General features: G+C 41.3%; 1 protein-coding gene across 2 annotated transcripts in view; it reads right to left on the reverse strand.

The window, feature by feature from the left end:
- Positions 1-17,299: 17,299 nt before the first annotated feature.
- RCAN1 (regulator of calcineurin 1) overlaps positions 17,300-21,210 on the reverse strand; it is a 40,694-nt gene continuing 36,783 nt past the window's right edge. For both annotated transcript variants that reach the window (XM_074814308.1, XM_074814309.1), the window contains exon 4: positions 17,300-20,069. In XM_074814308.1, coding sequence (XP_074670409.1) covers positions 19,906-20,069 — 164 coding nt within the window. In that variant the 3' untranslated portion in view covers positions 17,300-19,905. The remainder of the gene's footprint in view (positions 20,070-21,210) is intronic.

The raw sequence follows: 21,210 nt of genomic DNA on the forward strand, positions 1-21,210 counted from the left end.
CAGGCAGCTAATAGTCAAAGGCAGTGATGGGGAGAATAATATTGAAGCGTAGGCCAAGAGTTTTGTATCAGTCCACTGAAATAAATGCCTTGATCATTCACAATATCTATACCGCCAGCCTTAAAGCCCAGCCCCTCAGTATATTGTCTTTTTTTTTTTTTTTTTTTTTTTTTTTTTTTTGTGTGCAGACATAAAAGAAAGAAAGAAAGGGAGACAGAGATTTATCAGTCATGCAAGTTCAGCGGAAAGCTCGGGGGAAGGAACCAGCTCTCTGAAGTTCAGAAGACTGGCTGACACTTGTGATCATGAAAGACACACCCACATAATCTGATGGCTTTCTGAGAGCCGTGAAACATTTTTATTCTACACCATTAGCTCCTAGACTGGCAAAAAAGCAAGAATCTTCTTGTGCTACCACCTATGAAGAGGGGAATTGTTGGACAATTAAAGCTCTGTCTTGCTTTCACCATCTATAAAATTTTCACCTGTAAGAAATTCTGGTAAACGCAAGTCAAAACCGCGTGTGCAGGGAACAGAAACGTTGCACCTCCACAGCACCCACCAGCCATGCAAGGATGCTCTAGGTCAGCAGGCAAGGGGCTGCCTCCTGCCTGCTTCCCACTGCGCTCACCAGGGCTGCAGCTCCTTCAGCTCCCTCGCTCTGCACTCTTCCTCTCCGCCTGGGTTTTTTATATATATATATTTATACACACATGCTTTAAATATGCACATGTGGACACACACTGCATATTTTTGTTACTTTAGGCATTTCTTTTCCTCCTAGGCAAACAAGCCTTCCCAGCTTTTTTTAATTCCCTCCCACTCAAAACAATAGGCTAGACACAGAGTGAAACTGTCCCTCCTTAAATCAGGCTGCCACACATTCCTCTTGCTTTAAATAAGGGACTATTGCTATACTCATAATTTCCATTCTTTCTCAGTCAACAAGCAAGGCTGAAGCCCATGCTGGTTCTCAGTCAGGGCAGAAAAGGCAGCCTGTGTTGCCCATCCATTGCTTGGTGCCTGTGACAAGCCATACTCAGTCATAGTCCAGGGACAACACCACCACAAGCAAATGGTGAGGTGACCTTAATCACAGTGGTTGTAGAAGGGTTGGACTTCATTACTGAGATGCTTTAACACACTACTCTATTTTCCTGCTTTTAAAAATTCGTGACTGAACCTATGCCTTCTCGTTATTGAAAAGCAAACAGGTTGCTAGTAAATGAAAAGCTGATAGTTAAAAATAAAGTTTCAGATCCAGGCAAAAATGCTTTGGAAGACGCAGACTTACTATGGGAGAGCAGGTCTTTCATTGAAATCCCTAATTGCTACAAAACTCATGGGTTTTGAAAAAGTTGTCATGGCAGAAGTACCAGCACTGTCAATACATTTGAGCTCTGTTAGCTTCCCAGCAAGCCATCCCAGGCATACTGGGGCTCAGCCCGCAATGCCTTTTGCAGATACATCCCAACCCAGTGAAGTCCAGGGACTCCTTGTTACCGACTCCTGTGGGTCATCCGAGCCCAAATCCTCTGTCACACACAAATGAAGACACTCAGGTGCAAGATACCAAATGCTCCATCTTGCTATCATGTGCCAAGCAGCAGGTCTATTTTATTTAGAAAACTGTATATAGTTATAACAAACATTTTCCCCAAGCAGTGGCATTACTTGACCATGCCATTCATAATGCAATGACTAACAGATTTACTAATTTTAAGCCTACTTTGTTTGTTCCACACTAGGAAATGGAAAATGTGAATTCCTGTTGTTCAACTCTTGTGCCAGATATAGTACATTATTTCTTTTGTTTGGAAAGTTTCATTTCCAAACACCATCCATTACTCAAACTGTATTAATGCAACAAATCTACCATTCAAATAGTTTCCAGTAGATCTCACCAAGAGGATGTTTTTTCTGGTGTTATGACCAGCTACACTCATGTCAAAAAGCTCCACTTGACATCACCTTTTAACCCAAATGCTTTTAAAAAAATAAGTAGGAGTCTTGTCTGTTCAGGAGTTTTAACTGCCAGCAATTTGCTACCTGCAAGCACCACAGGAATGCTCTAGACAGCAAGGACCACTAGAAACTTCTCAAATGTTTTAGCACCTTAGTCTAGGGTATTTTATCTGAACCAAAAACATTTGGTTCAAGTACTGCAGAGCATTGTAGGCTGAGTCCCCGGATGCCTGTCTCCATCCTACACCACCCCAACAGCAGCTTGATTTCTCTGGGAGGTTTTCCTCCATGGTACATTGGTGGGAAAAAACGAAGTGATTTGAGATGCCCCCCAGTGAGTGTTTGGCAAGCACAATCCACACCCTGATGCCCCTGAGGCCATGTGCCATGGGGTGCCTGTGGTGACCCTGCTTCCAGTTCTGGCAGCTCAGCCACCACCATCCCTCTTGAAGGCTTAGTGTCATCACCATCATGTGACCAGAGGTAGGTGGCCCTATGATTGCCCTTGACCCTCCTGGCCCAGCACCAGAAGCAGCAGGTCTCACCCAGAGATGCCAAGGAGAAATCAGGTAGTTGCTGTGCATTGCCCCTCACCTTTCTGTCCTTAACCATGTACCCATGCTGCAGCATCAGGAATAACGTGGGGCTTGCCATGACAATGGCTGGGAGGTGTATGAATACTTGAGTCCTTTGCATAGATGCTGCTGTTTATTTGTAACTCTCCTCCACTCAGCTCTGCTCTAGCAAAGATGATCTTTAAGGTCTTTAGAGTTTCTCATCCTTCACAAAATGTAATAATGCTTCTGATGGCAAATTAATCAAACACGCTGACAGCCACGATTTAATTGCTGGAAATGAGACAATCTCTTGAAAAAAAGTCAAAGAGAAAAGCGTACCTGAAAGTAAAGCTTTCTAGGACAAAGCAGTAGCATGAAAACAGTATTCTTGCTTAGTCTATCACACCTGATTTCATCTCATCACTACATCTCAAGTTCAAAGTTAACCATTTATGTTTCCACAGAAGCGAAAAATGTTTCCATGGTTTGTTTTCTTTTGAATGTCATCCAAAAAGTCATGCCCACAATTATATCAATAGGTGTTAGTGATCTGAATGCCGCTGTACCACCCTAGTGAATAAAGCAGGACATGAAAATTGCTTGAAAGTAACAAGAAGCAAAACTCAAATTGACCCAGTATCTATCTGGCATATGGAAAAATAACCAAGATATCAACCCTTTTCTTTTGAAAGCTGCAACGTCCAAACCCTCAAGTGAGAGCGGGGTCCCCTTTGGCCAGGTGCCCTGTGAATGCAGCTCCTTCCCCAACACCCAGCCAACAGAATCAGTGATGCTCCCCATCCTTTGCACCCCATCACCTGATGCCCCACGAGACAATCTGCTCATGCACATGAGTCCCTCCACTTCACAAAATATCCCCTGGTGAACTAGGGCCGCCCAGACCTCCCCCCTTCCTGCAGCAGCAGCAGCACAGGCAGATCCCAGCAGAGGTGTTTTTGTCTCTGTGAGACAGGGTGCCCCGAGTGTCGTTGAAGGGCAGATTCATGGCCTGGGAGACCTGTTCTGCCTCCGCCTCCTCTCTGGCATATGCAGGGCTTCACGGGGGAAGAGGTGGAGAGGGACTGCCAGGTGTTTCAGTCCCTGGTGCTCAGGGGATCCTTGCGCCTCCCTACTTCTGCCAGATTCAGAGACCCCTGTGCTACCAATTCTGCCATTGCTGCTCCCAGGCAGCACCGCAGTAACTCACGGTAGCATCCTCGCTAACGAGAGGAGCATCCATACTCAGAAGGGAAAACTGATGACTACGACTTCTCATATATTTGGTCAAAGGCAGTTTTTGTTATTTTTGTACTTTGCTTCCATGAAGTTGTTTTTTGTTGGTTTTGGTTTTTCCTTTTTTTAAGCAAAGATCAATATCAAATCACCTTGCAAATATTTACACATGTAGGAAAAAAGATCACCCAAAAATCCAGTTGAAAAAACCCTCACAACTAAAGAAACAGAAGAAACTATGTGCCCGGTCAGACAGCAACACAAGTCAGTACTTAGACATTGCATTAGTATAAAATTCATATTTTAGCCTGCTTCTGAGGTTGCTTTTCTGCATGCTTTGTTTTTAAAACTGAACCACTGGATATCTGGAAGGAATATATAGGTCTTAGGGCATCTGCTTGGGGTAACAATATTAACACCAAGACCAAATACACACACTGATGAGGCTGCAGATGATCTCTTTGCAATAAGCACTCCAGAGCTGAGGAGGCTGGCGATGGTGAGAATCCCATCCTGTAACATCTCCCATGCCAGGCTGGGTCGAGCCAGCGTACGTTGGTCCCAGCACTGAGGCAATGCGGTCCCAAGAGCTGCTGCAATTCTGCCTGAGCACTTTCACATGACTTAGTCCTCCTGTTTAAAGGTTTCCTTTCTGCTGCATGACCATCATCAGATGTTACAGTTTATAAAAAATACATTTCCGGAGCATGTGTTTGTGTGGATTTCATTTATGAGTTGCCGCATTCAGCACAGGCTCAGTGAGAGCTACCTTGCTGCCAGTAGGCATGACTCCCACTGAAATAAAAGTCACAAGGCAAAAGCAACTGTCAAGCCAGGGAACATGGCATGAACCAAACCTTCTGGACAGAGACAATCTTTTTGCTCTCTTTGTACAAGAGGAACCCCAGTCAGAACACTAAGCACTTAAGTACCTCCAAACGACAGCAAAGGCCCTTGACACCACACTTGCACAAATCAATTCAACAGTCTGCAACATATAAAAAATTGATTTTCCCCGCCCGCCCCCCAAAACCTGAGCTGGGTGCTTGTGCCAACTGCTACAATGCATGTCTCCCTCAGCAAGCACCTGGCACAAACCCACCAGCCAGCCTCTGGGCACAGGGCAGCTCACAGGCTGATACCCCAACACCGTGCTTTGTAGAGCATGCATGAAGTCTGTGTCCATTGGGCCAACCTTTCAGCAGCTATTGCTGGTCAGATGTGTCAAACCAAAGCTATTTTTTCTTTCAAGGTGGGTCAGAATTTACCGACCTGCCCAAACAGCAATCAGCCAACAAAGCAAGCTGCATTCAGAGCAAGGTCAGTGCAAATAATTGCGTTTTTTCAGCTAAAAAGGGGAAAGAGTTCTCACCCCACCACCTCCACCCAGAGCAAACCAAACACAAAAGCCTTCTGTTCTGTCTTTGAAGTAAAAATCCCCTGGCATTTCAGTTTGTTTGATAATATGCTGTTAGCTGAGGTTAAAACCATGGAAATATGTTGATTTGGAACACAAGGACTCTAAGCATGAGTCTATCACCATTTCTGTGGTTGCACATGCACAGGGACATCTCTTGTCCTCTGTTTTCTCTCCAATTAATTATAAAGAGAAGAAAAAAAATAAACAAAGATATGGGGTAATTCCCATTATGATCTTCTCAGTAAGCTTTTTTACCTGGCAGTCAGGACATCACAGCTGAAGTTAAGGAGGAGGGGCTAAGCCCTGGGGCTCTAGCCCTGCTCCTTTGAAGTGCTAAGAAACAAAGGAAATGGATTTTCCCTGGCAGGAAAAGTCTTCAGATTAAATTATCCAAATATCTTTTTAATTCCATCTTTAATAGTCATAGAATTGGATTGCACTGGTGGGAAGGGCAGGGAATAGCACTGTGCAGCTCCAAATCTGCAAGTTACAATTAAAAGGCTTTCAAGCAGTCAAGTTCAGCTTCTACTACCAGAAAAACTTTTGTCAGCACGGCCTCTAGTTGCAAGAGCTTAATACCTGCAGGGTTAAAAGTGCTAGCTGGGGGATCTGAACATGCCAGGGGCCTGACAAAACATACAGCCTCTCCCTTCCACCTCCCCAAGGGGAAAGCTATGTGCTTGCTTAGGAGATAATGAAAAAAGAAAATTTGAGAGCAGCTGTTTGTGCTTGAGCATCCATCTGCTGCACCACATAGAGCTTTGACACCCATTTTAAGATGCACAACATGGGTGTCTGATTTGCTGATAAAGAAAATGATCACAAGAGGCTGGATGCTCACATGCTTGCAGGTTTGGACTTCACCCAAATGAAAAGGTTGGCCTAAGCTGGGGTCAGCTCATTGTGTCACCAAGCCAGCTAGTGTGGACATAATACAACAGTAGATGAGTGCAGGTATTTAACTTAGTCAGTTTTCTGATGTATTTATGGGTCTCTGGTAATACCCTGGAAATATTACTGCTGTGTTGGACAGACTGGGACACAGAGCTTGAGAAGAATTTGGACCTCTGTGAACTGACCTTGTACATGCATCAAAAAGTCATCCTACATTTTTACCAAATGCTTTAAAAACACTTTAAAAGCTTCATCTCTGCAAAACACTATTTTTACCTGTAACATATTTTTATCTGTAACAGATATTTTTAAATCAATTGTTCCACAAGTAGCAGGATGAAGGAAACTTGCTTTCCTATGGATTACCCACTTTACAGTTGGATTTTTCTTGTGCTCAAAAAGACCCCCAGAAAATGGTAGAAGCGTTCCAGCAAGGCAAGACACACTTGTGTGCATTTCCTTCCTTCATTTTGCTTGCTGGCTCCATGTCAAATTTCTGTTCTCTTTATTCCTTTGCCCTCATTAGAAGCACTAGCAGGTGTCTCTCCTGCATCCGGCTATTTATCATCTTCTCATGGAAGTCCCATGCACCTGGCCAGACAGCAAGATTACCTGCCACATAAGCTCTCCACGTGGCTTCTGTCTGAAGCACTCTTTGTGGAGTTTGTTTGTGGAGTTGGAGCAGAATTTGCTGCACCATCTGGCAGTGTGTAATCAAGTGGAGCACAGGGAAATTGAGACATTTGGAAGCAAAATAGCTAGCATCTGCATATAGCAAGCAGCCTCATAGCCAGCCAAGCTGTGGTGTCATCGGCAAAAGTCTGCCATTTCCAGATCCAGGCTCAGTGATTTTGCAATGTCAGCTGAGGAAGCACTTGTTTTTAGGACGACTGGGGACCATGCTGCTGTTCAGGTTGACTAATGGTAGCAAAATGGCAACCTTCTCACTTCCCACTCACCCTAGGCAATAGGTGACAGCTCTGCTAGCATGTCCTCGGGCTCTAATGAGTTACCCTGTGGGTAACAGACTAAACGTGTCTCTTCAGTGCATTTCTTTTTCTGCCAGCAGCCAGCATCTATTTAGATGCATAAGCAATTCTGCATGACTCAGCTGTCCAAATGAAAGCATCTACTGCAGAGGAAATGAACAGCGCTGGCACCCGCTGCCTACATCATCCCTCTTACCGCTCACCACTGCCTCACACAGTCCAGCCTGCAGAAGTGACACGACTTCTGAGACTTTAGAACAACTCTCATCTGCCCCAGGGTACAAGAAATTTATTTCCAGTAGGACTCCATTTTTAAAGTGTTCTCTTAAACAGCTGAGAGCTTCCTCCATGCTCGTGAGCTCAGAGCCATAGACTGGGGCTGTTTCTATCAGTGCCTCACTTGTGCTCAGTGACTTATTCTTTCTGGCCTCCTCAGTGTCTTCTCTCACATGCCTGGGTGTCTCGTCCTCTGCTTACACTGTAGTTCAAAGTTGCTTAAGACAGAGACCTTCTGGAGCCTGGCATTTGCAAAGTACACGCATCATCATGAACTTTGGTGAACAACAACTAATCATACATTTTAACCTGTGCAGTTCTTCCCTCCTCCTCACAGCCCACACATCTGCCACAGCCTTCAGCAACCCTGATATCTGATGAGCAAGGTACCCCTGAACCAACACAGCAACACCTTACTTCTGTATTGATGTTCTCTGACATGGAAACTGGGCCATGCATAAGATGAGTCCCAAAATGGCTCTGGCAACGCTTCGGATGTATAAGGGAGGCAAGGGCAGAGAGATCAAGTACTGAGCAGTACTATTACCCAAATGCATTTTGGAAACCTTTGGGAATAGAAGGAAGTTACAGGACATGTGGACAAGTTAATTCATTGCCATGCTCTATGGAGAAGAAAGATTGGGTATTTACTACTAACCAGCACAACACTCCCCCAAAACAGTGCTAGTTCCTTCCCTGGATGGTTCCACAGGCTGACAAAGCATGGAAAGGTCTTGCTAAATGTCTCTCCCACACAACACAATTTCTCAGAGAAATTAACAGCATGACGTACTGCACCTTCTTTCTAACCTCATGTAAAAATTTTGACTGTTAAACCACTCTCCTTAAACCAGCAGCAAGCCATTAGAACCGCTCCTCAGCAAGATATGTACTGGAACACAGTAATGTGCTGAGGAAGCTTTTTGACCTACCTACCTACAGGAGCTATATTACAGCAGCACTACCCTATAATTAAGGTTGTGTCAAAGTTTCAATTCTATAATGCTGCCTTGACAGGAGAGAGTATCCAGAGTTGAAGGTACCTAGAAAACTCATGGTTACTCATCAAATTGCTTGGGGCTTTTGTTTAATATTATTTTAAAATATTTTTTAAAAATAATACAAATTGTTTAGTACGTCTGAGACTTCAAACTGAATACCTAGCTGTGACTCACCCAAATGAATTCAAGACCTTACCGGTACGTACAACAGCTCCATGTCCCTTCTTGAAGATTTGCCACAGCATAAACTGCATTATTTTCATGAGTCTGAAGTTTCCATCTCACCTTTCCTCAAGAGATCTAAGGCAGTAGAAGTCTTCACTCACACTACTAGTTCTCCAGCATAATTAGGTTACCTTTTCCCAGCTTATTGTGAGCACACTGCATCTAAGTGGACTTCCTAGTGGTACAGCAACACCAGTGATGAGCTCAGCTATATAGTACAGAACATGTGTGTACGTGTACCTGCTATCAGACTGAACTGTGTATTCTCCTTAAAGCATAAAAAAAAAGCTCCCAGAAAATGCTTAAGTCCTTAGCTCTGAAAATAAAATAATTTTCTTTGAAAATAAAGAAACTATATTTGCTTGTACTTTTGAAAACAATCCCATAGTTGTGCTTGGCTGAATCTTGAAACACAGAGATCCTGATCAGCAGCACCATGACTAGTTCAAGTTCAGGTGGTGAAGGAAGGGCAGTGAAACACAGATGTGCAACTGGAACATAAGAAAGTAGAGGATTTCTCTCTGTGAACCTCAAAAATTAGGAGAAGGGTAGGGGGTTGAGATGTACCTGGTGCTGCATAAGCAACCTGGTGATGTGGAACGTGTTTTGGGAGAGGAAGGTGAAAAGGGAGCAAAGTTACAAAGAGGATCAGTGTGACAGTCCCTACAGCAGTAGTATTGCCAGTGGGTATGAAGAACCTGGAGGACTGCTGTGCCCACCATGAGGAGCCATACATGAAGGCACTGAGGGGTGGTGAGAGACGAAATCTGAGCAAGCTATATGCAGACTCCTCATCTCTGCCTCAGGAATCTCTTTTGCCTCTCCTTTTCCTAATGAATTCATGCAGGCCTAGCATAAACCAAGGAGCCAGGGCAGGCGTCCAGCTGCCTCGCACTCCAAGCAGCAAGGTGACCCTCTCATGACCGAGAACAACAACTGCAGTTGTTGCTGGCCATCCCAGTTAGGACACAGGCAGAAGCGTAAGCGTGACAGATGCCAGCGCGTGACCTGAGATGCTTGACTCTCAGCCACCCTGCTGACTAGCCCAGGCAGGGGCAAATGATGGTGACAGAGTCACAGGTGTGGTCTGGTGAGGCCATCTTCTCATCCAGGAATGACAGACTAGACAAAGGGACAGTGCACCAGCTCTGCTCGCTCCTGTCCCCATACACCTGCCTTGCAGTTCTTCAAGTGGCTCGTATCTAGTCATGGATCAGGTCACAGATGATACAACCACGTCAACTACAGCAGGAAACCAGCAAAAGACACTAGTGACAGCTGCTCTGTGTTCATACTTCCTTCCAGTTTCTTAATTCCAAATCAGTTCACCTGCTCCTAGGACTTCCTTCTGTCCTGCCTCTGCCTCTTACCCCCTTTTCCATCACAGTACGCTCCCTCTCTTCCCTGTGTCTCAGTCTGACTGCCACTTGGTCTTCCTTAAAAGCCCAACATAGAAGATTTAATTAAAAAACCCCAAAACATCTGGAGCAATGGACTTCAGCATGCAAAAACTCTCTTTGAAAGCCTTTTCCATCTCTTTGAATGAAATCCTGTGCATGGCTGAAGAAATACAAGCCCAATCCTTTTGGTCTTTAGAATAACGCCAGTACGTCTGAGAAGCAGATCTTAAGGCAGTTTGGGCAGATACCTTGTTTCAGACAGAGCCACCCTACACAGACTGGAAAAGCAATTACAAGCAAGACTACCCTGCAGCATTTTAAAAATTTTTTTTCCTTCCAAGAAGTACAATTCCTTCCAGGTGTTCTTCATCACAGACAAGCTCATTTCCCTTCAGCCAGAATACTGCATGCTATGACATGCAATAGTTTTGACCTTCAGTATCAGAACAAGGAATATAGTGTAATTCCCCCTCACAAGATCTATATTAGCATGTATTTTCTCTTTGCATACTCTCCCTGCTTTGAATGAGGTATGGAATACACACAAAGCATCTAAGAGATACATCTGAGAAAGAATTTGGCTGAAAAAAAATTTCCTTGCAGCCTTTAACGTTCACTGGCTGTCTGCTTCTGCAATTCTCAAGAGACCAGAAACAGCATTTTTACAAACATTTGAACAGGACATAAAATACGAGAGGGACACTGAGAAGATGCTGAGAAACACTGAAAAAATCTGTCATTTTCTAGAGAAGTAAATGCACACAAAATCTCCACACATTTGCTCTGGTAAAGTGCCAGCTGACTGCTGATTTCTTTGTCATCACTGAGCAGGGGATCAACCAAAAAAGGGGTGAGTCCCCCTGGCCTACTACACATAAGTGCTTCAACACCTGAACCATTTCAGTCACCGCTGAGTACAACAAGCACCTCAGCACCTTGCTGCTTCAAGTCATACCAGGACAGTGGGATTAAACTCCATTTCACAGAACAGGCAAAATCTTAAGAGTGGAAAACAAGAGGTACAAAGGGCTGTACAACTACTTTTTATGCTAAGTCATGTATTTCCCCAGCTCAAATAACATCAATAAATTGATCATAAAATCATAGAATGGGTTGGGTTGGAAGGGAAAGGTCATCTAGTTCCAACCCCCCTGCCATGGGCAGGGACACCTTCCACTAGACCAGGTTGCTCAAAGCCCCGTCCAACCTGGCCTTGAACACTGCCAGGGAGGGGGCAGCCACAGCTTCTCTGGGCAACCAGTTCCACCAGCAGAGTGAAGAATTTCTTCCTTATATCTAATCTAAATCTACCCTCTGTCAGTTTAAAACTGTTATCCCTCGTCCTACCCCTACACTCCCTGATAATGAGTCCCTTCCCATCCTTCCTGTAGCCCCCTTTAAGTACTGGAAGGTGCTATAAGGTCTCCCCAGAGCCTTACTCTTCTCCAGGCTGAACAACCCCAGCCTGTCCTCATAAGGGAGGTGCTCCAGCCCCCTGATCATCTTCGTGGCCTCCTCTGGACCTGTTCCAGCAGGTCCATGTCCTTCTTATGTTGGGGGCCCCAGAGCTGGACACAGCACTGCAGGTGGGGTCTCACCAGAGCAGAGTAGAGGGAGAGAATCCCCTCCCCCAACCTGCTGGCCACACTTCTCTTGATGCAGCCCAGGATACGGTTGGCTTTCTGGGCTGTGAGTGCACATTGCTGTGTCATAGTTTTCCATCCACTAATACCCCCAAGTCCTTCTCCAGCAGGGCTGCTCTCAATCCACTCATCATTACTTATCATAACAAAGGCTCAATCCAACACAGCTCAGCTCCAGTCCTGGAAAAGGTCAAAAAAAAAAAAAAATCCCTGCTGCTGTTAAAGGCACTTTACATACCTGTTCCTCTTTGTATTTGCCTGACAGTAACTCATATTGAGAAATGCTTTTGGATGAACTCACTTGTGGAAGTTAAATACACCCTGTGAATTAGCATTACTTTATATAGTGGCCACAAAGAGCTGGGCATCTGAACTTCACCTTTCACATATGTAACCAGCCAGTTTTCATTCTCTGTGCTATGTGCCCCTTTTAAAGCAAACTGTTTTAAGAAGAAAAGTTGAAAAAAATAGTTTGAAATTTTTCTCATACTACTTTAAACATGTCTAATGGCTACTAGCAATTTTTACTCTCATTTATGTGGCACAAAGCTAGGCCAGGGGAGCTGGTAGAGCAAATGATAGTGTGATACAAACAGAACTACATTCCAGAGAGTTTCTATCCTCTGGCATAAAATCATACCCCACTTTTAACAGGTAGCTTCACTGCTGGTTACACTTCCTTTGAGCTGGCACACTTAAATATATAAGTTAGATTAACGCTAGTTTGAAAAGGTATGACATGAAGACATGTGCAAGCATTAACCACTGCAAGCCTGCAATGCATGCCAGCCTTTTGTAACTTGCTTTTCCTGTTACGTGAGCACTGCAGTGATGACTTCTTTTCAGTGACGAAAAACTTCTCTCCACTGAACTGCTACTCCCCAGCACAAACAGCCCACACACAAAATGCTTCATCATTTGGATTAACCCCATGTTACAGTATGCACACTTACTTGCATGCAGGGATACCCAGAGATGCACAAAGTTACTGAAGTTATTAGAAGCAACCTTGCTGTGAAATATTGGATACACATTTGATGTGCTTTTTAGAGGTTATAAAACACAAACTGCACAAACAGAAACAAAATTATTCAAAACCTGTACTGCATCCTTGTGGCCTCCTAACAAGTAGAGATGTGAAACTAACTGCCAGCTATCTTTCAGTAGTTAACCTGCTCTGAAAATGAAGATTTCTTAGCAGGCAGATGCAAACGCTTTGCACATGTGAACATTTTCTCATGAGTGATATCAATGAAATTAAGTAGAGCACAGCGTGCCACATTGCAACTTACTGCAAAAATGGCTTACAATTACCTTTAAGAAGTATTTCGCTACAAAATTTCCTATACACCACAAATATGTTTCAAATCAACTATATTCAAAGGGATCAAAGACAAGGAATACTGTATTTTCATAATCTAATAGTGAAATTATTTCTTTTCCACATCTGCTGTTGCAACGGGAGCCTTAGCTGGAGGTTGAGTTTTGAGGTTTAGTTTTATTCAGTGGCATGCAATGACATTGCTTGATATTTAGCTCCACCTATGGGCACCTCCACGTACCTCTTTCAATTCATTGAAATCAAACGATTTAGTTATGCTTTAAGACTCTAATCATACAAGTCTCCCCTACCCTCCACCCCAAAGAAAAAAAGTAGATGTACGATTCCTGTTGAGAACTGCATTGAAGTTAGGATGTAAGTTATTATTCAGATCATGCAGCACACGAATTGGTTAATGAAAAGGAGAGAAATGAGGGAAAAGGGGGGAAAAGGCAACCCGGACAACTGCATCTTAGAAGTGAAATTAAAAAAAAAAAAAGATTCAGGATCTCTTTTTAGAGAATATACAAGATTACTTCCTTATTTTACAAGGCATTCTTACGGACTGACTCTTTTAAAGTCATGAGAAAGTCAGACTATTTTATTTAATTTTCCTCACAAGAGACACACACTGTAAGGAAGCACTAAGATGATTTCACCAAAATCTATTTAAAAGCCTGTCAGGTTTTGAAAGATGCATTTTTAAAGTTTTAGAAGAACTATTACAGAAAATGTTGAAAAGATCTTAAGAATCAGGAGACATAAGTTTATGATGTAAGGGAGAGGGGAAAGTAACAACAGGATTTTGGCAGAGACCTGGCAGTATAAACTTTCAACCACTGAAATGCAGAGGCAGAGAGCTCAAAGGGGAGCTCCAGAACATGCCTAAATCTAACAGCATCCCTAGGCACCCCAAAAAGCACAACACATTCCCACAAAGGAAATTCAAATCAAATAATGGTAATGTCTATCTGAATGACACTTAAACGACCTCTTTAGTGCTCTTATAGGCTTGATATTGGACTAACTCCAAATATTCAGTCAAAAGACATAATGCCCAGTAGCACAACAAGACTCAAAGACAGATATATTTTCTACCTCTTCCTCCAGATTTCTGCAGTACCCCAGTAAGCCCTATTTTGTGAAACCTGTAACTCTAATAGTTAGGCTCCAGATGAAACTGAATAAAATGGATTTAAAAACAACGGAGTTGTGAGCAAAACACTGGCTACCCACTGAAATCCTCAGTATCAAATGCAAGTACTCTAAGATGTAAGGAGCCTGTCCTAACAAGTGTAACAAGTTGAAAAGTAGTAAGTGATACACATTAAAAAAAAGAGAGAGACAAGTCGAATTCTTTCCAATACTCTAGGGCTCTTTGTATATTTATCCTTGAACGAGCTCCTCCTCACTGGACTTCAGAAGTGGTAGAGTAGGACAGACACCATCAAAATTTCCAGAGGTTTTGACAACGGTAGGTTGCAGCCAGCATCGCACTCATGAGTCTGACTTGTTCCCAGACCTATACAAGTACTGAAGGTATCACAACACACTCTAGGAGATAGGGCATTGATTATGGCTTGGCCAGAGTTACAGATACATGGTACTGGAACACAGTACAACAATCTGCACCAGCAAATAAATAAAGGATAAGCGTGTATAAATGACAGTAGGAGACATGCAATACAGAGCAAACAGAAAATCAGATATCATTTCATTAGGGTTAATAAAGGCCATGACACTTTGGGCATTAGGTGAATATAGGAAAAGCTCTTAGCTGCACTTGGAGGTTTCATTCAAGTAGAATGTGGTAGTAACGAAATTGCAAATAAAATTAATTCCTGGCACAACTTCGATGGCAAGAAAACATACACACACTCAAAGTGTAGACAGGTCCACACAAAGTTAAAAGTTAAGGAGATAAAGGACCTGCTTGGTATATGGTACAAAATGAGCTGCAATATATAGGAAGGACAAAAGAAATAAAGGTAAAGAGTGGAAGATTTCAAGATGGGACAAAGATACAAACCCCAAAACACCACACCCCAACAAATTCACACTCTGAAAAGGATTGAGACTACAAATTGTAATCTATAAATACCTAATCACTCTAAATATAAAAGTCATTGACAGACTCCAAGTCTAGCAGCAACAGTAGCACCAGACTGAAGATTACTGGAAGATTTCTGGTCAGTGCTCCTCCCATGCTGTGCTACCAGCATACACGACCTTTGCAAAACCTTTGTAAAGCTTGTAACAAAATTCTGAAGCCACAGATAGTGTTCTGTCATCCTTGGATAAGAAAGAAAGTGATTTCATAAAGAAGACCTAGGAAATGCTTGTAAACCTCAGAGACTCTCAAGTCTTTTGGAATTACGGAATAACATCCTGTGGAAGGGCAGGGGTGGGGTCAGGAAGCAACATTAGGAAGAACTGGAGCTTCTTGAGCCGGTCTTTGGGAGGCAGAAAGTCCAGAACAGAATGGGTGACATGGTTGCCAGAAACGACAAAGTGCTATTTGGAGCCTCTATCTCTTCCTCCACCCATTCAATCTTTCATACTTAAATTCCCACCATTTTGTTTCTTTTCATACTTCAGATAGAGAGTACCACAGTAAAAAACAATTGCCAGTTACTTAAAAAAAAAAAAAAAAGCAAAAGCAAGATGACAGAGGTGATATAGTTTTAGATACATAAACACATTTATCAATGTACATTTTGTCAGAGAAGATAAATCCAGTCCTGCCAGATCCATCCTGTCACCTACTCATCAATCAAGTCACCTCTGTGGTCTTGCTTTATGCACTGTAATGTACAGTACCTTGGGGATGTCTTATCTTTGTTATTATTGGTTGGTTTGTTTTCTTCTTTTTAGACATCCAAATATGAATTATGAAAAGCATGAAGCAGGTATGATTTTCTGAAAGTCTCTAAAGTGTGTTGGGCGAGCCAGGATAAAAGCAAAGATGACAGAAGCAGCACAACAGCTGAACCCAAGACTCGGTAAGTGCATTTCTTAACTTAAGTCTATGCCTAGAGTAAAGGTCAAGCCCTTGCTATCATTTTGTATGTTTGGAACTCAAGAGAGGGTTTGGGACACACCAGAACAAGCAAGCAAGCTTTACAGGTACAAATCACAATTTCAAGTTAAAGAACTTGTCTTCCTCAAGACATTCTTTCTAGTGCGACAAAGCAAAACTTGACTAGGCAGGTGATTATGCCTAGGGCAAAATCCATGCTGTAACTGTTAACATGGTATGAGAGAGTATTGCTAGAGTTCATTCCTTCCCCACCCTTGACAAGTCTGGACTACACAAGAAGAACAACTAATACGCTTGTCCAGTATTTCAAATATCAAAGTTACTACACATGTTGCTGCTCTGAAACACAAAACCCTGATTAGAAACACACTTTAGTCTTAGATGTTGTTGAACTCACCTTGGTAACAAGTAATGCATGCACAAATGCATAATCCAGTGATAGGGATGTGTATCACTAAGCTGGTAACAAGTCTTGCAAAATGACAAATGCTAGTGATCGCTTACAGATTTAAGGAGATTGTGTATGCGAACCTTATGCAGAGGGCAAATAATAAAACATGGGCTCTACTTCCAAAAAGAAAAAGAAATGAGGTCATCTCCATAAAGCAGGATGGCTCAGTTGGAATTACTATTTCACCTTCTATCTTTTGTTAAATCATTCTGTTACTCCACACAGGAATTCCCCTGATGGGCCTGCTACTGATGAGCAGCAGCATTTCACAGTTTCAAACCACTTCTGTGTATGGAACAATTTCTTACAAACATCAATACTTCCCAGTCGTAAGTAGAGAAGAATGATGAGCATTAATATCAATAACTCCTTTTTACCATGAAAGGATTTCTACCCGTATCAAGAGTGAAACCTTCAATGCATTTTTGCGTAACATGCTTTGCAATGAAGACTTGCAGTTACTAGGTAAAGCCATTTAAATGCTGATATATTTTCATATTCCAAGAGCTTTTAAAATAAAATTATTCATGTTGTAGAAGAAAACTGGTAAGGATATTATGAATGCACAAGGATTATTATAGAATAGTAAGATGTTGATACCCTTATTACAAAGGGTCAACTTCAGGCACAGAAGAATTAGTTTTGAACTGGAATATTCTGGACTGTATTTTATTCATTAGTAGATGGCTCATGCTTTGAGATCATGCAAGTCTCTTAAGCAGAAGGCTGGAAAGTTTTTCTCTGAATAAAATCATTTGGTTGGTAAGGATGTGGCCTGGGACAATATTCTTACTGTTTTCAAATCAGAAGTGTTTGGAAGCTTAAAGTTCAGATTTTGGCGCAAAATCTTCAACTAGTTTTATGCATAAATACCACGACATATCTAAGAAGACAACAAAATATTTTAATTTAAATATGCCCCATACTATACAACTGTATAAAATACCAACTAAGCATTCATTTGAACATTAAAAAAAACAAAACAAAACTGGAAAAAGCAAGTAGCACACTGTAGTAATGATAACAGAAGGTGGCACAAGCCAGGATATACATCCAGAAACACAGGCAAGTTACCATCTCACAACCTTTTTTCACAATTACCATCAGAAGGGGAAATACACTGTAACCATCCCAAGACTTCCATGGTGTCTAGTGCCCACCTTATCAGGCAGATGTCAGTGTACTAAAATGATGAAAACCATATTGGTATTTAACATTCTGTTCTTTTTAAGTGAAAGGTAGCACTGTTTTCTTAGGATTGCTAGGAAACAGAACAGCAGCTACCTGGGTTTCTAATGCAACACTAATGCTTTGATTGGTAATCATGGAAAGATGGAAAAAGGACAGAACAGGAATTATTCCAACAATTTTCATTTAAATGAAGTGAAACACTAAGTCCAGAAGTAATTTGAAAAATATGGAAAAAAAAAAATCTTGGAAATGCTTAAAGGCAGTTGTGACAAACCTACAAAGTCTCTCTCCATTTCATTTATTTATTTAGTGTGTTAATAAGCAGTACATGTATCCAGCTGATTGATACACCTCAGTGACACAAAATACTCTTATGCCATGTCCATAAAACACTGCTTCAGCAATACATGGCATTAGCTCTTCTTAACACTGTTAACATGGAGAGAGTGCCACTTGAGTTAGGTCCAAGACAGACACTAAGCACCAGTGTTTGTTTCAGTTTACAGGGCATACCAATCAAAACAAGATCATAACTGCAAGTATTACTAAAGTTCAATATATTCCTGCTCTCAGTAGTCACAGGATAACAATTTCTACTTTGCTTAGCATAATGACAGGCTTTCAATAACACTGTGCTTACACTGCACCACAGCTTGGGATGGCTTCATTATACATCTTACTTTTTAAAATATGTATTATATATTTAAAAAACAAGGTGTGAATCTGGGCATTTAACTCATTGTTTGCTTCAAATGGCACAGAATGCATTTCTTTATATTAACTCCAGCTACAACACTCATTCTCAGACCAACTGTGACAAAAGCAAACCAACAAAGAACCATGCTTTGATTTCCAAAACACATGTTGAGAAGCTTCAAACATCCCCTTTCTAAAACTGTGATATTTTCCCACAGATATCAGTTACTGTCTCTTAAAAAAAAATACTGAAATCTATGTCAAAGTGAGGATCTCCATTTTAAAAAACAAGTAATAAAATACACTTCTGTCATCCCTCTTCCTCTGAACTTGTATGTCATGAGCTACTGTCTTTAAACACTAACATATAAAAAACCCTAAAGCTTCTCCCACATATACCCATTACTTCAGTATGAATCATTACTTGGCATTAAGCATTTCTAAATACCAGCTTATTTTGGAAGCAAAGCTAAGAAAGTTTATATTTATGGACATACAAAGCCCGTAGAAAAAGATACAAGTGTGCAGCTTGTAGAACAGTTCACATCAGGAATGAACGAGGAAAAGGCACTCCACCTCTCTTCGCTGTTCTACACACTGTGTACAATTTTTTCAATCACTGTTAAACCTTTGCTCACAACAATGCAGATTCACATACTGAGTAGAGTTCATGTCTCTCTGTTACCATTTTTTTCACTGAAAAATTACATTGTTGTGAATACGCAGCATTAGCTTTATTTATACGTTTAAGAGTACTTTTTTCCAAATGAGAAAGCCAAAGCTACCGAACAGATGTTATTGAAGATATAAATTAAACTTAAATAATTTAAAATCAACTTGTTTAAACAACTTTCCTATTGCACATTTTTCCATTACTTTGCCAGATAAAACCCTATATACAGGCATTTAAAAGGTTAAAATTTTAAAAGCACAAGTTACATAGCACCAAAATAAGGTGCTGAAGAATTTGTATGCCTGCTGGAAAATGAGTGCCAATAAAAACAAATATAAATATATATGTATATACACATCTAGTAGTAAGTCCGGGATGCTGAGATAATAAATACTTTAAACAATTTCCCAGATTTCCAGAAACGTGAGAAACTATAGAAAATAATGCAAAGTTACTTTAGAAGACCAAGAATACACATGCACAAAATCTATTATAAGAAAAAGGTTTACAATTCCCATACTTTAATCTTTAAAACCACCTCTGTTATCACTATGTACTCCACACAATGACTAGCCTATTAGTTTGAGGACTTATGTGAGTCAGAACAAAGAAAGCTTCCCCCAGTTGCTTTATAATGGAACAGCCTACAGTACTCCCCTGCCCCCCTCCCCCAACAACCTAGTTTGTCCTGTTATGTTTCAAAATGTCATCTTCTGCCTATCTTTCGTTCCCAGTGATCTGGGAATACACTCATGACATCCAGCAACCCGCAGCATCAAAAACAAGGATGAAACTTCCTGTATTTTTTCTGAGCAAACTTATACTGGAATTTCTCCTACTATAACTGCTGCTGTTGCCACCAAACCTGTGACCTGCTGTTACCACAGTAAATGTTTCCCTTACATATGTCTACCAAAAAACAACAGCAGTTCAACTTAAATGGGTAGGAGTATAATCTGGCCTTCTCGTCTGAATAATTTTTGGTTTGGGTTTCTTCGCTTCTTCTTCCACATCGTTTTCCTGGTCACTCTCACATACGTGGACGACAACACTAGGAGTAGTGTCAGTTGCAGCATGTAGCTCATACTTTTCTCCTGAAAGTTAAAATATTAGCAAAACTGGTTAAAGAGGATCCATTCTGCAGAAAAGTATGAAAGAAATTACTAAGAAGAAAGGAATACATAAAAATGTATAAGTAATACACTGATGACAAAAGCTTGATGCCACAACTCATTAGATAGTGCAGGCAAGTGCATTTCCAACAGTCACATTTACCATCCGGGAGTATTTAGGTTCTGTTTTCAAAGCAACATAGCTCAGCTGTTCTCTTAAAAGCAAGTTTACGTACATCACCCTAGGTATTCAAGAAAGCATTCTACATGAGCAGTCGTAAGTCTTCTTGGTGGGTTTTTGCCATTTTAAAGCATACAAGATTATCTTTTTAGACAGGTATCTTCCTGTACCACACTCAGGAAGACTTGTTTTCCTGAATGATGGCAAAACCACAGGATCCTCCTTTCCTGCACATGCTTTTAGTGTTAAGAAAGCTGGATGCAGTTCTTCCCACCTCACACAGAGGTGCTCTAACACTGTTCTGCACATTATTTTCACCAGAATCTTTCGATATCACCGACACAGAGTGAACTATAAGCTACTACATAGAGAGCTTATGCATGGAGCTGAAAGTTCTGCACTACTCTCTTTCCCACTCTTTGCTACTGGCATAAGACATGTTCCCTAAGCTGGTAGGTAAACAGGTATATAAAAATACTACAGAAAATTGATTCAGACTACAGTTTTTACTCTCTTTGATACTACTATTAAATGTGGCCATTTTTTCTCTCCCTTAAATTTAATAGTACAGTTGCAAACAAGTTAAATCAAGAGTTGTAGATTTTGGGAAATATAATTTGCACCAATTCTCATTAAAAAGATTGTCTTAACAGAGGAATAAAATGACATCAAGCAATGTGATCACTAATCACTGAAAAGCAGAACCATGCTTAAAATAAGAGTTTAGTGGAACTTTACATCTATTTCTGATTCTCCTGTTTCTCCTATCTGCGGTGCTATTTTTAATTAATAGATCTATAAACAGTCTACACAGCACGGTTAGCTGAAATGACAAGCAACTTATGTGATAGCACTAGAAATAAGGGGTAGGAATAAATTCTTAATATCTCCTTTAGTTTGGACAGTGGGAAAAAAAAGATGATCCTGATATAAACTTCTTTC

The sequence above is a fragment of the Strix aluco genome, chromosome 2 (genome assembly GCF_031877795.1).
Source record: "Strix aluco isolate bStrAlu1 chromosome 2, bStrAlu1.hap1, whole genome shotgun sequence".
Taxonomy (NCBI): Eukaryota; Metazoa; Chordata; class Aves; order Strigiformes; family Strigidae; genus Strix; species Strix aluco.